At 39.2% G+C, this 16,967-nt stretch overlaps 1 protein-coding gene across 4 annotated transcripts in view; it reads left to right on the plus strand.

Moving 5' to 3' along the window:
* The first annotated feature begins 1,200 nt into the window (after positions 1-1,200).
* Positions 1,201-16,967, plus strand: part of LOC101160549 (mitogen-activated protein kinase kinase kinase 12) — a 29,729-nt gene continuing 13,962 nt past the window's right edge. The window contains exons 1-3 of one of the 4 annotated variants that reach the window (XM_023954887.1): positions 1,201-1,475; positions 10,166-10,200; positions 15,038-15,571. In XM_023954887.1, coding sequence (XP_023810655.1) covers positions 15,079-15,571 — 493 coding nt within the window. In that variant the 5' untranslated portion in view covers positions 1,201-1,475; positions 10,166-10,200; positions 15,038-15,078. Of the gene's footprint in view, positions 1,476-10,165; positions 10,201-13,487; positions 13,957-15,037; positions 15,572-16,967 lie in introns of those variants that run through there. The other 3 variants (XM_023954888.1, XM_004068673.4, XM_011474862.3) reach the window with 3 other exon arrangements.

The raw sequence follows: 16,967 nt of genomic DNA on the forward strand, positions 1-16,967 counted from the left end.
TGGAACAAGTTAGAACGATTTATATAGTATATGAAAATTAATAGCACCATAAACTTTACACATATACATGCTCTTTTTTGTTTCAATAATTAATATTCAACTTTATCTGTATAGCACTTTTCCTGCTACAAAGCATCTCAAAGTGCTTTCCATAGTAAAAATAAATAACAGAAAGATTTAAAAAATAAACAACAACAAAAATAAATAATAATAGAAACATAGAAAATATTGTTCATATATTACTTCTCAATTACTTTTAAATTTTTGGGATTTGTTACTGCATAATTTTAATTCCAAATCGCACCATAAAGTGGAAGTTTGTTCTTCACTGTTTGATGAGTAATATTGTCTTTTGTTTTAATTTGTCTTGTTATTCTCTGTTAAGTTAAAAATTATTTGCTGTAAATGTCCTGCGTAGAAAAGTTTTATAGTTACTGCATGGTCTTGAATGTACTTGACATAAATTTCTGTAATTATGTTTATAACAAAAAAATTAAAACGGTCAAAAACTATCGTAAAACCTTAACAAACATTCACACAAACTGACACCTAAAAATGTATCAACACTCCAATGAAGCTTGAATTTTTCTTTTCTTCCACCAATTAACCTTCTGTTTAAACTTTAGGTACTCATACTGTTTAAGTCCAAAATTAAAAAATAAAGTCAATGATTATGTGTTTGTTTTAGTATTTAAATTTTTTTACGTTTCATGATAATTATAATTCACACATAGATGACAAATACTTTGAGTTATTTTTGTCACGTTAGATATATTCTTCTCATGTAGGTACTAAGAAGAAAGTAACTGAAAAGTAATACAGAACTCTATTAATGCATTGGAATTTTGAGAGTACCATCATAGGATAAGTAATGCACGTTTGAATAGCAATAATTAGCCATCTTTAATCTATTTCAGTTTTGAAGTAACGAAAAAACACTTTTTCTAGCTTTTCGGATTATCTTTTTTTCATAAAACAAAACATGTTTAGTTTGACTTTGAAGTAACATAGTGGCTTACTTAGAATATCTTATGTTCTAGTAATATCGTAAAATTTGACAACAACAGATGCACAGTTATATTTATTTATTCATTAGTCACATAGGTATTTTTATAATATTAATATTCAAACGTGTTCTATGTTTATTTTTTAAAAGTCGATTTTCAGTCATTTTGAGCTACTTACACAGTAGATCAAAATTAACTACGATGAGATGTAAATCTCAAATCTCGTTGGTTCCTGAATGGGACACACCGGACACACCTCTGTTGTCGTTCCAAATCTTGTTCTCGCGATGCTACTGTTAATGTTTATTGACAAGATAATTAGCCAGATGGGACCCCATAGAAGTCAGGGTGTTCAGGGGTGGTTTTTCAAGGGGTTTTCGAGAGGAGTAACCAACTGCTCTGTTTTCATTTTCACCCACAAACAACCTCACAGACATATTCATCCCGCCTCCAGCAAGACTGCGAAAGGTAGGTTTCCTGGAATTAAATTGTGATTTCACATCTTTGGACGATTCCTTCATTAAATTACCGTAATTTTCAGTGAAGTGTCACTACGGAATTTTACATCAATGATACACATAGATCTATGGTACAAGTAGTGCCGGTTTGAGTGCATTGTCCGTGTGCACAGAAGAAAGATTTAGCGTACTTCAAAGAAAAACCGTGAGTCCAATGGGATGAGATGAGATGCTGTTCTACAACACGACAATAGGGGGCGCTGCGGCTTTTCTCTCCTCCGTCGTAAATCACAGGTTTACGAGGCGCGTTGACAGCTCTTCATTTTAGCCTAATGTAATCGATCATCATTGATTTACGATCGGGGAAGCCGATTTTCTTAGAAGGAATGGCTCTGACAAAAGATTGCCAAGATTTTTGTTTTACAATAATTTGATTCTACATAGAGCCTATTTACCTATAAATCATAAGTAGCTCAGTTAAAGCATAAACAAATAACACACATTTAAACTATCAGAAAAAAGTGGAAGCTGTACAAACCTAATAAGTAATCAGTTATAATAGGGTATATATACTATAAATTTTATATATGTCTGTTTTTATGTATCAATGAAAAAAAAAGTCTTTGAAAAAACAGAAGATCCATCAATGAGTTTTCCCTTCTATACTTTCCCTCCATCCATCTTATAAACTCGTTTTTGGCCCTTTTGGGGTCACGGATCTGCTGGAGCCTAACCCAACCACTCATGGACTTCTATATTGAGTTTTTTAATATTTAATCATTGTTGCCCGTATGGAATAGTATAGTTGTTTTTATGAATATTACAATCTTAGCGTTGCTGTTATGGTTTTTATGGCTTTTTTGTCTTTTTAAAAGTAAAGCAATATTTTTCTTTAATTTCTGGTTACTTTTTATTTATTTTCTAAGCATGTAGATTGAATCTCTATCCCTATACAACATCTTCAATTTAAACACTTTGGAACATTTTATCTCCTCAAATTGTCTCACTAGAGGTAAAAAACAAAAATGTCTGCCCAATCCTCACAGAGGTCCGGCATCTGAGTGCACAGTTTAGGGAAAAGACCATCATTTCTCTATTTAAATTATATATTTATTTATTATCAATTCAAACATTCATTACTCAATAAAATCAAACCTTTTGGTTTTTGTCCCTTTAATTCTCAATGGAATTCTCATAGTGGGGGCATAATCTGCTGATATTATGCCCATCAAAGTATCATCGGAAAAATTAATAGTTTCTCTTGTGAATTAATGACTCCTAATGCAGCTAATGTGTGATACAGTGAAGTGGATGATTAGCATAACTCTGGGTAATTGGAGACTTGCATTTCTCTGGAATACTAATTTCAAAAGCAATATCTATAGCAGAATAAATTAGCCAAATTTATATACTAAATCATGTATTTTAATCTTAGATTTAAAAAGAACAAGTGGTTTATTTGGGGTGTAACAAGATTGACGATAAAATAAGATGTTAACAAACAAATTTTTTACCTTGTAGGAATTTCTTTTTAATAATTTCGTATTTTGTCAAATTCTTGTTTTAATGTTGCCCAAAGAAAGAAGAAATAGTTATTACTTATATAAAAGTTGAGAAATCCACAGGAAAGTCTGAGAATGTTGCTTGTGAGCAATGAGTCATGATCCCTGAGTGCATTAAACAGACCTGGGAATAAAAAAAGTCGAGCGACTGCTTTGTTTGACCAATCAGCATTGTGTCATAACGTCAGCCTGTTCTCCATTGGCTCCCTGTAAACCTTGAGATGTTGTTGTGCGTGATGACTCAGGAACGTCACAGGGCCCGTGATCCTCCCCCGTCGCTTCCAGTAGTGCACACAGCCGTGATGGGAAATGAACCCAGGCCGTCGCTCCTTAAAAGGAAGAGCAAAGCGCTGTTCAGTGTAAAGTCAATCACTGGGCATCATGGTCCCTCAGGTTGGAAAAGAGCAGTGTTAGAATGATAGCAACAGAAGAACAGAGCATTTCAATTTTAGAGGAGTTTTTAACCCTGTGAAGTCCACTACATCAAACAAGTGACGGAAAATTCAGTTCATTTGGCATTAAGATTACGCCCTTTGATGAAGTCCACAAAAATGTCCGCAGTATCATTTTTTATTAGATATTGTCAATTTTTATCTCTTGGTTGATTTGGTAATTTTTTGCTCACAAATGAATGTTCAGGAAGGAAAGCATCTTATTTATCCACCGTCTCAAACTTGATCCAAACATTTGTAACAAGGTGTAACTAAAGAATTAAGTATTAACACATTTGACATTTTTTCGATACAGCAAGTAGTCATTTCAAAAAATGAATAACAATAGATAAGTTATTCTCACCAGAAAGTTTTGAAAATTAGCTAAACTTTTCCCCGCCAGAAAGTGTTTTTTAGACTTCATAAAAGCAGCCATTTCCTAAAAGCCCTTATACTGCCCCCAGTGGAATGATGATGAACTACAGAGCAGAAAACATGGACCAAAGTTATAGTCTAAGAGTTTTTAAGGAAAGTTTTGATCATTTTGATGAGATAGGGGTCTCAAGTGTACCAAATATGAAACACTTGGTTATGTAGAGCTAAATCAGCTAACCATTAGTCTTGTTTTCCGTAAATGTCAGCAATGTCATGTCCTTCAAACATTTCTTGTCTAACGTCTGGACAGTTTCTTGCTCATACCCCTATTTGCACTCAAAGCAATCTCACTAAACAGCAACATATTTTTCTGTTCAGAAAAAAAAAAAAAAAAGGGTGACCGTTTTTGCCAAACCCCCTCCACCACCAGCTGGTGAACTCTCAGGGCAGTTTAGAATGTGTAGCTAATCCAACGATAATCTTCATCATGATTTACACCATTTATTCCCTTAATTAGTGCTTTATACCATGCATTTATGACATCATGGATTCCATGGCTGTTGTTTCTTTGCTTGTACTATCATAGATCGTCTTTATCAACACCATCCAGCGAAATCACCAAACTCACTATAAAGGCTTCTGCAATGGCTCTATGAGTTGATGATATGCTCAGAGGAGAAGTTGTTGAAGTTCATCCTGACCCATGCTGTGAAGGAGAAGAGAAAGCAATTTTTAAGTGGAGTGTACTTAAGGTAATGATGAAGGTGTGAAAGCGAAACGGCGAGTATCCATTAGAATGCAGAGCGTGTCGTTCAGCATGAGTCACCCCCTCGCCCCCACCAATCCCTCCCATCAAGCCGCCCAACCTCACGGCAGCGCCAGCTTCAAAGTGCAGTCACCAGCTAATATTTTGCCTCTGACTTCACACCGGCCCTTCAGAGATTTCTGTTGCTACGGCAACATGCTCCAGACTCCTCCTCCCTGGTCCTCAGCACCCACCCACTCCCTCTCTCCCTCCCTCCCAACCTTCCTCCTCATCCTGCCTGGAACAGATCATGTGACTTTCAGGAAGGTCTGTCTCTTTGTTATTAACCCTGTGCTGTCAGGGTCGCTGCCAGAGGCTCCCAGCAGCAGCAGGCAGTCCTGCAGTTCCTCATAACATCTTAATGCAAATTCAGACTCACATAAAATACCCTTAGAGGATCAAAGCAGCAATGTTTCAAGCTAGATGGAGCCCATCTATCTCTCAGCAGCTCCATTCATTGCAGTTGTTTTCTGGCTTTCTGCACTGAATAATCGTTTTAGAGGATATAAATTATAGTAAATATTGGAATTTACCAGATGAGATGGAACATTTAGTTGAACCAAGAACGTAACAAAATATTTCAAGACCAACTCAAAGACCAACGAAAATCGAGGACATGCTGTTTTTAAAGCAAACTAAGCTTAAAATTGCAATTCTGAGTATCTATTTATTCAAATTGTAGTGAATCAGGAGCAGATGAAAAAAATGCTGTCTGAAAAAGCTTATATTTGCGGCATACAAGATACAATTGGGGGGCCACAAGCTCCCTGCTCCGCTCCATTCTGATGCATCACTTGTAGATGACTAGATCCATGTTCGTCTTTGTTTTACACATTTGAGCTGGTATCTGGCTCAAAACAACACAGCAGGACCCCTCCAGTATAATCCCTCGCCATTTTTGTTGCACCGCCAATGTTAGGTTGGGGGTGTGAGGAGCTGGAAGCTAGCAGGCGAGCATGTAAAGAGAGGTCACAGTACACAGTAAGGAGTGACGGGAAGGGGGGGCGGGGTTGTGCTGTGCCAACAGTTCTGCCTACAACTCGGTGGCAAATTCGTAATGAACTCCTGCAGAAACTATGTCCTGGAAAATGGCAGAGGTTTTTTTTTATTTTTGCACAAAAAAAGAAGAATTAAGTTCAAAAGACCACTGGAAATACTTTTATAAAAGATCAAAAGATGATCAAAGTGGATCTTTAAATAAGAGTGTACACTAATGTAATACTAGATATGTAACTATGAAGAAATTCTAATGTCTTTATGTTTGTTGTTTTCTATTTGCGTGTATTTAATTGATCATTTTTCAGTATCAAATCAAAGTAAACCAAATCTAAACAAAAAAATATGTAATTTAAATCTGCAATTTTCAGAGATTTTTTTTACAAGTTACTCAAAAAATATGCAGCGAAATAATAGGTTACCCTTTGAAAAAAATAGCTAAATATATTTTTAATAAAGTGTTGACTGGAAAGAAAGCAGCACTTTCAAATTCAGCTTTATTTGTCAAATATGCTGCATACTCATGATATACAGCACAGATGAAATTTCTTTCCTCTTGACCCAAAAATAAAAACGATGATGATAATAACAGCAATCTAAATAGTGCAAAAGAAATTTCAATCATCGCTTGATCTATTGTAAAATAATTTCCAGTGGTCTTTTTATTATTGTTATGTCTTTTTTATGACATAGTTTTTGCAGAGCGGTAGTATGTCATTAGAAATTCACCTCTGAGTTGTGGGCCTGCCCCCATTTCCCATCATCCATCTGATAACACGCTCTCCCTGTGGCTTACAGCCCCTTCCCCCCCCAGCCTAACAATAATGCCTGTGCAACAAAAATTCCAGCTCAGACAAGGAAAACAAAGACGAACATGAATCTACCTGTCTGCACCAGAATGGAGTGGAACAGGGAGCTTGTGGCCTGCCAATAGTGTCTTCTACATCACAAGTATAAACCTTTTCAAGCTGCACTTTTTTCTCTGCTCCTGATTCACAACAATTTGTGTAAAGAAATACTCAGAGACTCAGTTTTAAGCGTAATTTTCTTTATAAATTTCCTTCATTATGACAAACATGCCACAAGAAACACCATACACATAATTTTTATCAAAGTGGTCCTTTCAAAAAAAAAGTGCTGTACACAATGTGTTTACACACAATGGTTGGTCAACAGCACACAAGCCTCCCTCCTAGGTTAAAAACAATCTATCTCAATCTAAACTTTTAGTCTCAACTTGTCGAACAGAAATGGAGAGAATTAATTATGTTTTAAGTATAAAGGAGGAATTTTTTCAACTGTGGAAGCTCACCATCCCTCTCTGTGGTCAGTCGAGAAGATCAAAACTTTTGTTTAGCATCTCTTCTTAATTGATTCAAACTCTAGTTGTGCTTTTCTAAAGTCCACATGGCTCTAAAAGATTTATTTAAATGGTATTAAAAGAAAAAACTACCATTCAGATTATTTTTATTTTCTTGATTTACTGCAGTGAAAAAATAATGAAAAGTAATCATTCATTTTCTTCTCTGTGAAGTTATTCAAATAAAAGAAAAACGATAGCATCCGGCTGCAAGCTCAGTCCCGCGTTGGCACAACTGTCTCCTCAGCTGCCCTTTGGAGGATGCATGTCTCGGTGCATGTGTGCATGTGCACGTCTGTGCGTGTGTGAATAGACAGGCTTCATGAATGAAAAGTCTTTCTAAACTGCAAAACAGGAGGTGAGATCATCCTGCTGAAATGGAGAGTCCCCCCGCCCCCCACACACACCCACATCATTCTCCTCCAGCCTCCCACCAATTCAGGTTGGCGCCAGAGTTAATGAATTTTATCACTGGATAATACAGATGAAGCTCAGAGAGGGGTCAAGCTGACTGATGACAGCATTTGTCAATAACAGGCTCCTCCTCACTGGTTGTAATCGGGCCGTAATGGAAGTCCACACACATGCTCTTCCAATCAAAACCGTTTTGTCCTTTTATCTAAAAAAAAGTTGGATCTGACCTCCAGTTTGTGTAAATTTAAACCAGAGTTCTTCTCATCCTTGTTTGCAGTCTTAACACTTCCTGTAGGAATTCAGATGAGTGGATTTTGTGGTTTTCTACAAAATGCAAGTCCGATCAACAAATCACTCAATGCAAAAGCATTATAAAGATCACAACAGCGATTTAGAAAACAAAACAAATAAGGAAAAAAAATTTTTAGAAGGAGTTACAGAATTCCAGAAACAAAAATGTAATTTCAAAAAAAGAAACACAATTCCTCCCCAAAACCTATGAAGCATGTTTTTGGACAATGGGAGGAAGCAGAAGATCCAGGAGAAAACCCATGCATGCACGGGGAGAACATGCAAACTCCACACAGAAAGGTTTCCTATAACAGTGTTTTTCAACCGGTTTTTAGCCAAGGCACACTTTAACCTTGACAATAATCCCGCAGCACACCAGCACCCAAAAATTGAAAAAAGGAGAAACCCTATAGTCTGTTTTGAACTACAGTCCCTCCGCAATCTCACATGCGTTGTTTCTTTTTTGATAATTGTGGCCGAAAAAGCTAAAAGTTGCAGCTGTTTTTTCTAAAAGATGTAATAAAAGTTAAGTTAGTTTTCAGTAATATTTTTTAACTAAATTAGTTGAAATTTTACCCTGGTAGTTGTTTTTTCCCCCAGTTTATTAACATGCAATTTGATGTAACCTCACAAAAATACAAATACCGTATATTCTTACTAAACAATGATGTATTTATTTTTGTATAATTATTTCAATGTTAGTGCAAAGACAACTGTAATTTCTGAGCAAGATCAAGAAGATTTAATAACCATTTGATGTGCGTTCGTTGTGGTTTCAAGATGTTTAACAGAGAAAACTCATTGAACGCCGAGATGCTGTCACTTTAACACAATGCATCATGGGAGATGGAGTGCAAACAGCCGCTGAACGCAGACAGACTCTCTTCTCTGAGCTTCATTGTTTTGTTCACTTGTTCCACGAACTGACAGCGGATTCCGTGGAAAGCTACACCACTAAAGACGAGCTTTAGCTCGTATTTTTGTTAGAACTGAGAGACTTTATGAGCTAAATAGAGCTACAAAGTGAAGACTAACATCTTCTGATTGGTCAAACTGATGACGTGTGATTAAGACTCCAAGAATGATTGGTGGAGACAGTTAAATGGGCGGGGCTTTTCCATAAACAGAGCTGAAGCTGCGGCTAAATCGCGGTACCATCATTCCCTCATAACCGTCATTCTTATCAAAATGTCTTTAATAGAATCAAGTAAACACAAATAAAAAAGAATATTTACGATCTTTCATATTAGTAACTACTCAGTGTTTTATCAGTGCCTGTTTGGATGAACACAGAGCTGATATCCTGGAGATGGTAAATGTTTTTAGATCAGTTAATGAGGGCAATTTCCCACGCCACACCTGACCATCTCCCACGGCACACTAGTGTACCGCGGCACACTGGTTAAAAAACACTGGTCTATAAGACCTAGAGTCGGCCTCGGCAGCGAGTCTGAGTTTCGCCCACGAAAACAAACTACATTCAAACTTTTGAAAGCTTGGGGGCAGTGCTGGCAGTGCAGACTCTTCCTGGAAGGGGCTGTTCCCTACTCTCATACGTATGAATGTGAGAACCCGCTCTTTAGAACCCGCTTTTTTGTGGAATAGGAGGGGTTGGTGAATCTAAATACTGCTTTGGGGTAGTTTTTTGTGAGGAATTATCATCATAACACAATTTAAAACTCAAAAAAGTTGATTTAGCATTATGCCCTTTAATATTCTGGCCTTAGCCACTGGAAAAGTTCTGTAATTGCTCAATGAACTCTTTATCACAGTTTGGGCAAAAAAGCTTTCCCTCCTCTTCAAAACTCAAATGTCATCATCAAATCAGTGTTGTCCCATAGTATCTACCTTTTTTCAGTTTCTTTTATTGTTTCATTTTATTTTGATTTCCAGAAATTACTTTTGTTTTTTGAAACGTTTTTTTCTTTTACGTTTTGATTTCTAAAATGTAATGTTGTTTTTAGTATTTGTTTTGCTTTTTCAATTGTCATGATCTCTAATATCCTTTCACACTGAGTGATTTGTTGATGTGATTTGCACTTCAGGGCCACCGTATTATCCTCCATTTCCAAATGTGCATGAGTGAAAGTAAAAACGAGTAACGCTTGAGGCTCGTCTGGCCCCTCCAGAACCATACTGGGAGGGTTCTGTGTGGTTTTGGCTCTGGGCCACCTCATACTGTAACAAATGCGCTCTTCCTGAAGTTGCCCACCTCAGGCTTCTGTTCATTCCCTCCTCTAGATCATGATGCATGTTGCCCAGCAATGCAGCATTTTACATCAGCTATTTGGACGGATGCCACTGTTTTGGGCACTGTTTTTCTTTTAGCTTGCTGGATTTGTATTTTTCTGAAATCTAACAATCTCTCTGTGGGTATTGCAAAAATGGCAAAGTCAAAATAAATTTAATTCATCTTAAAAGTGGAAAGAATTGTGAAAAATAGATGGTTTTGCTCTGTTCCTGCAGGGTTCCTTCATTCATGGGAAGCAGAAGTTGCTCTGGTGAGTGTCAAACGGATCCTTAGAGTCAAGAATCATCTTGCAAATGCAAGTCTGAATAAATAATGAAGACATGTTTAAGGAGAAAAAAAGCACGTCCTTATTCAGACTAGCTTTGGAGGGAGAATTGTAGAAGAGCAATGGAATATAAAGAAACATCATTAGGCTTTCTTGTCTTTAACACTTCTCTTTATATGATATAAGAATCAGCATAAAACCTTTAGAAACCAAATTTAGCCTCTTTGCATATTCACTTGGAAAGATAAAACATAAGAATAATTGATAAAGTAATGTTTTAATTATTCATACTGCAGCTTATCTACAATTTTTTAAAAACTGTTAAAGGTTTTGTTACTTTATTTCAGTGACTTCCAAAACAGGATTTTGCGGTTCCATTGCATGGAAAAGCTTATTTTCTGAAGTTTAAGGACCCACTCCGATAAAAATCGTGTTTTTGGGTTTTTTAACATGTTCTTGTGGCATTTGTCTGAGGATGGAGGATAAATGGGGAAAAAAACTGCATTTGTGAGTATTTATTTATTTAAATTGTTGTGAATCCGGAGCAGTTTGAAAAGAGTGTATATGTGAGGTAAAATATATGCTGGGTGGTTCACCACCCCTCTTGCTCTGCTCCATTCTGATGCATCCACTGGCAGAGAAATAGATCCATGAACATCTTTGTTTTCTTCATCCGAGCTGACATCTGACTCTAAACTGTACGGCTGGAAAGCTTCAATATTGCTCACCATTTTTGTTGCACCAGTAATTGGGGGTGTAAGGGGCTGTAAGCAAACAGAGGGCTCTCAGCAATGGAGAGGGGAAGGGGGGATGGGGTTGCTCCACACCAACTGTTCCGCCCACAACTCAGAGGCAATGTACCAGAAAATGACAGGTTTTTCAATTTGGGTTTATAACAGTATAGTCACAAATCAAAGACCACTGGAAACACTTTTGCAATAGAGCAACAGATGAACGAAGTGGGATATTAAGGTATAAGGACAGAAATGTAATTATATCCTTTCCCTTAGTGGCGTTAACATCTTCACAACTTTGCTCTTTATCAAAACAACTTCCCAATCAACAGACGACAGCAGAGAGGTTTCCACTAGCTGTGCTGCTCTGTTACAATTTGTGCCTTACCTGGGGTTTCCCCAGTGTCTGCAAGCTGAGCGATGAGGTCATCTCTATGGGTTTAAACCCATGTGCAGGCTTAATCTGGGAGATGAGGGAAGGATTTGGATTTGGACTGAAGGACTCGGGTTCACAGCAGCCGTTAAGTCTCCTCATCGCCACACAGCATCTGTAACTGTTTGTCAAATCTGACCCTTCTCTGGGTCAGCTGTTTCTGTGATTTTGTGATCTGATACAGTTAAAGGAGGCGGTTCTCGTTTGGCACATGAAGCGTTTCTCTGGTGAATTCTTTAACATTAGAAAGATTGGACGAAACCAAACGTGATAATTAAATGTGTTCAGTTATGTCAGATTTCCTTTGCTATACCCTAAACCCCTAAAAAGACTATATAGTGCATGGATTTTAACATAATTTGGAGTTGCTCTCTACTTTCTTTTTACAGCAAATGCAACGTCACCCATTTGCCAAAGTAAAAATCTGGTACAAGGACTATTTATGAATCCACTGATGATGAAAACGTGGACAATCTCTAAAAAACATATTTAAATAAATTTTTCAAATGCAATGCATTGAGGTCTATATTTGCCAGTGAGGATGACGTCATCCATAGAATATGGCTTACTTTCCAGCTCCAATCAATAACGTTCATTCAGTTGCCATTTTTTCGCGATACGGATGCCGCCATGTTGGAGCAGGAAGCCGTCAGTAAGCACTGATTGGTCTGAGTCTTCGTTTCCATGGCAAGCAGGAGTGAGCTTGTGGGAAGGCCACACCCCGTTTGAAAGCGGATCAGTAGAATCTGTCAGTCAAATGTTTTGAATAACTTTAAGTATAAAAACATCATGCAAAAACTGTGACTTATGAAAAACAATGAACAATAAAAAGCAGTTCAACAATGGGAATTCTGACAAATAAAATGACTAAGTAACAGCTGTTTATTTCTCAATAGAAGTCTATGATTTTGGCCTCTCGGAGCCAGCAGGTGTCCTGTATGGAATGGGGGGGGGGCACTCAGTCCAGTTCTTGTACACAGTCAATGGTAACCATCGAGGCACAGGTTTTTACAAAGAATTCTTGGAAATTTCCAGGACCCTGGATTTTTGAATTGTGGGTTCAAACACCCCTAAAGTGCACTAAATTTTAGGGATGCCGCAATTATCTTTTTAAAACCAAAGTATTTGTTACACCAGTGAACTGAATCATGAGGAAAGTATATTGTTGCACCCCAGCTGAATTTATATTTAGAGTGTCAAACTTGTGTTGTGCTAAATCTAAGGATTTATTTTTTATTGTTTTATTACATTAAAGGCTTGTGAGCCAAGTGAAATGTTTTCTTCATTGTTACTTGCTTATAAGCAACATTTTTAGAAAATGATTTATTTTTTATTTTGTGTGTGTGTGTGTATGAACTGAAACATTGAACTGAAACAAAATTGTGACCCAAAAATTGAGGTTTGAACTGAATAATGAAGAAAGTGTATCGATGCATCCTACTAGAATGTGAGGGAATTTGGACACATTGGTTATGTTTAAAGTTTCAAAACTGACAACAATGTTTTATTTCTGCCGCACATGAGCAAGTATTAACGTCCTTTAAATTCCTGTTCATCTTTTCTTTTTGTTTTTGGAGTTTCTGTGCTGGTTTTTATTTGATTGCTCATGGAGCTTACTGAATTTAGTCTATGTGACCCAGAGATGTTCTCCAGACCCATGTTTGCTCCTTTGCCTCAGGCTCAACATAGGAAATGGTATTAACTGATCTTCTAGATCTTTTTTGAAAGCTTTGGTGTGTTTATGTACATTTAAGACATAAAACAAAGTGAGATCCCCTTTTTAATAGTTATCTGGTTATTCAGGTTAATCAAAGTTGCTTAGGGAGACTAATCACTCCTGGGGATAGACCCACTTAGGTCCTGGATGTGTGTGGTTCTACTTTTTTCTCATAGAAATAGGTCAATCCAGATTGAAGATGAGAAGCAATGTGTGTGTTTTAGTGTGTGTGTGTGTGTGTGTGGATGGGGGGGGGGGGGGGGGGTAGGTCCAGTTTGCGGCAGAAGGAGCCTGCAGATTATGCGCCAGTTACAGCCCCCGCCTCCACCCACAGGCTGTTAATAGGGTTTTGGAGGGATTTAAACAGTGTTGACCGGTTAAATGCTGCATGCTTTGGCAATGACATCATTTTGATCACCTCACATACCGGGTGAGGTATCGCCTCCCCCCACTCCCTGCCTCTCTTCCCTCTTTCCGCTTACACCACAGACCCGCACACCTGCGCTGGTCCCGCGCATCACCGCGCTCCTCTCGTCACTGCGCATTTTCGCTCTGATAGGACCGGACCTCCCCTCCCATCCTCCTCTCTCCCATCTTCCCTCTTCCCGTCGGTCGTGTTTACTACGCCGTGGAGTGGACGCCAGTGTGCGCAGAGCACAGCTTCAGAGGGGAATGGAAAGGTGGGAGGAGGCGTAGCGGGGAGGAAAACAAACGAATCCAGGTGGAGGAGAAAGGAGCGCGGATGGCAACCCTCAATTGATCCACCCATCTAACGTGTTTTTAGGCTTCAGATCACAATCTGACGTGGGATATATAAGCGGTACTAACAGCGATGGAGTCCAGCAGGCGGCACTGAGGTAAGACGAAGGTGCTGACAGCTAAGGCGCTGCTGGAAAAACAATCATTTTTATTTCCCTGATGACTCTAACAAAAACAGTTGTGCTGGAGCGGAACCTGACAGTTATTGTCAGCGGAGCTGCTGCGCCTGCGTCGGGAGAAGGCGGCGGTGCGCCTCCGGAGCGTCCGCGTTGCGCTGGCCTGGAACCGGAGGCGCAGCTGGCATCTCCTCATAAAGATAAATGAAACGGAGCCAATATTAGACAGGATCACTCGAATGTGAATGATGTGTGACACCAGATGTGTCTGGCTTTCTTCTTGCTGGTGCGCAAAGTTATAATGAGGATCAGTTACCTCAAAAAGAAATACCTTTTTTTTTTTTAACTTTTAATATATATTGGTATAGCGTTGGTATTCATAATCTTTGAATTGTTTTTTTAATGAGGGATAGATGTGTAAAATGTGTGCACCTATAATAAAGCAATACTGAGTTTTGCCAAAAAATATTGTAATGCATTTGTGGTTTTGAGTTGTGTTGTTACTCATCTCACTTGCAGCTGAGAGAACAGGGTCCATCCGTTCAGAAAGCTTCGATGGGGCATAGTTCTCACTAAAATCCATTTGTCCTTGAAAGCTTTAAGAAAGCAAATAGTTCTCCCATTACCATCAACTATCCTTATCCATATAGTCATGTTGATTAAACATGTATACATAAAATACAAATCTATGCACCACTGCATTTAAATAGTATAATTTAAGGAAATGGCAAAGTTTATACTTAAACTAAGCTTTTTAAAGATTTTCTAACCTGACGTGGGTATGTGCACCCTTCACACTCTTCTGCATGTTTCCCAGCAGGTCACACACACACTATTTGTGAATCTTTTTGTTGTGCATCTTTAGTGTGTTGGGTGTGTACTAAATTAACTTAAGATGCAAAACAATTTTGCATCTTTGCTGTTACCTTGGTCACCATTCAACGGTGATTCTCAGATGATGGGAAGTCCTGCTGTCAGGATTTTTACCTTTTAAGGTGTGAATCTTTTTCTTAAATGTATTTTTGAACGTCTAATTTGATTTGTTTTTCTTTGGTCTCATCAGGGCTCCTGCTGTTTCAAGCAGTCTGATGACCACTGTCCCCCATGGCGCTCATCCATGAACCTCGTGCTCCCTCCCCCTCCCTCTCTGGTTTTAACACACCCCTCTCGGACCCTCCATCCTTCCGTCGCCTCGATGCCGACACGCCGTGCACCCCGGAGATGGACCTGACGCCGACTCAGTGTGTGCTCCGGAACGTCATCTCCATAGACACCGGGGAGGCTGTGGAACCTGGGGGCGGGGGAGGAGAAGGCCAAATAGCCGGACACAACCAGACACCGAGCGAGGAACAACAGGAGCACTTCAACAACAGCGTGCTGAAGCTCCACGAGCATGATGGGAGCTCTGGAAGGACAGAAGAAAAGGGGCCGGAGTTGGACAGCTCTGTGGTCAGAAGCCAGGCGAATGACGCCAGGTTACAGACCCAGTCCACGGGAGGCGGAGGAGGATTTCTGGAGGGGTTGTTTGGTTGCTTGCGGCCTGTCTGGACCATGATTGGCAAAGCTTACTCCACAGAACACAAACACGACCTTGATGGTAAGTCTTGCAGTGAAATCTAGTCTTGGTGCACACAATCTTTTTTTGGTTTTAGAGAAAAGCCATCTCTGCAGTTTTATTTTAGGTCAATACAATTAAACAATCTTATCTCTCAGTTTAATTACATCAAACAGCGGGTGGAAAAATGATGCCGCGTTGTAAACAAACCCCTTCCTTGACATGAGCGAGCTGCACTCAGAGGAGACTCTATCAAAGCTGCAGAAGGGCTTATGTTCCCCTGATACCTCCTCCCATCCATTTTCCTGCCCGTGCCTACCTCCCACACCACCCCCTCAGTGAAACTAGCTCCCCGTGACGCTGTGTTGTTTATGTCTGCAGCCACTACAAAAGCGCGGGGCTCCCCCGAGACTCCTCTGCCAAATCTGCTTCATGAATTATGCAAAGCCACGCTCTGACCCCGTGCCTCTCATCTCTATTAACACAAACCTGACAAACGCACGCACGCTCCAATGTGTATGCACACAAACACACATGAGCACACCCTCACATGAACTCTTTTAATAGGCAGTCATAGCTTTAACGTGTAAAGTTAGATAAGATGCCAAACCCAAAAGGATGAAAACGGTATTTCTTGTCAGAGATGCTGGCAGCTCGACACCCCCATCATGTCTGCATTTACCGTTTCTTTATCAGCTGCCTTACTTTGATTTCCCCCTCGACTCTCTCTTTCCCCTTCATCCATCTCTCATTGTCTCTTTTCCTCTGGTTTTCGTCTTGATCTGTTATCACTCAAAGCCAATCTGCTCCTCTCTTCTTTGCTTTGGCACAGGAGTCACTTAGTCCAGAAAATTAAAAAATATAGCACATGTTTTAAATAGACCTCCTGAAATGTACTTTTCTAATAATAAAAAAAGTCTCTTTAGAAGCTTTCTGCTAAAAAACAGAAGCTTTTCTTTGTTGTGACGGACCAACAGAAGCAAACATTTTTATATCAAGCAATTTGTTTTGATCCAAAATGATCAGAGATCACCCGCTCTTAATGTAGAAAATACAAGGGGCCTTGTTAGAGGCTGACCTCTCAGTCAATCACTGGAGAGCATTAATCATTCATGTTCTCCTCATTAATGTGATAAATGTGTCTGGGTTCTCCTTCCTGGGTTAAAACAGCAGCAGAACCACGTCTGTCTCTGCAGCCCCCTGCTACCCTGACAAGCACCTCCCCACTACCAATCTCTTTTCCTTACACAGATATCACAGTAGCCAGCAATACTCCCTCCTCTCTGTTCCCTACATCCACATTAGGCCCCCAAATCCTCTCTTTTTTTTTTTTGAGCCACTCGTAACATTGGACCCCTGTTTGGGATCAGTCCCACAATGGCACTAAGCAGGCTTTAGAGGACTAAAGGAGAATTACCCACAGCACATTAGAGCTCCC

This window comes from Oryzias latipes, chromosome 5, assembly GCF_002234675.1.
Source record: "Oryzias latipes chromosome 5, ASM223467v1".
In the NCBI taxonomy this organism is placed as follows: domain Eukaryota; kingdom Metazoa; phylum Chordata; class Actinopteri; order Beloniformes; family Adrianichthyidae; genus Oryzias; species Oryzias latipes.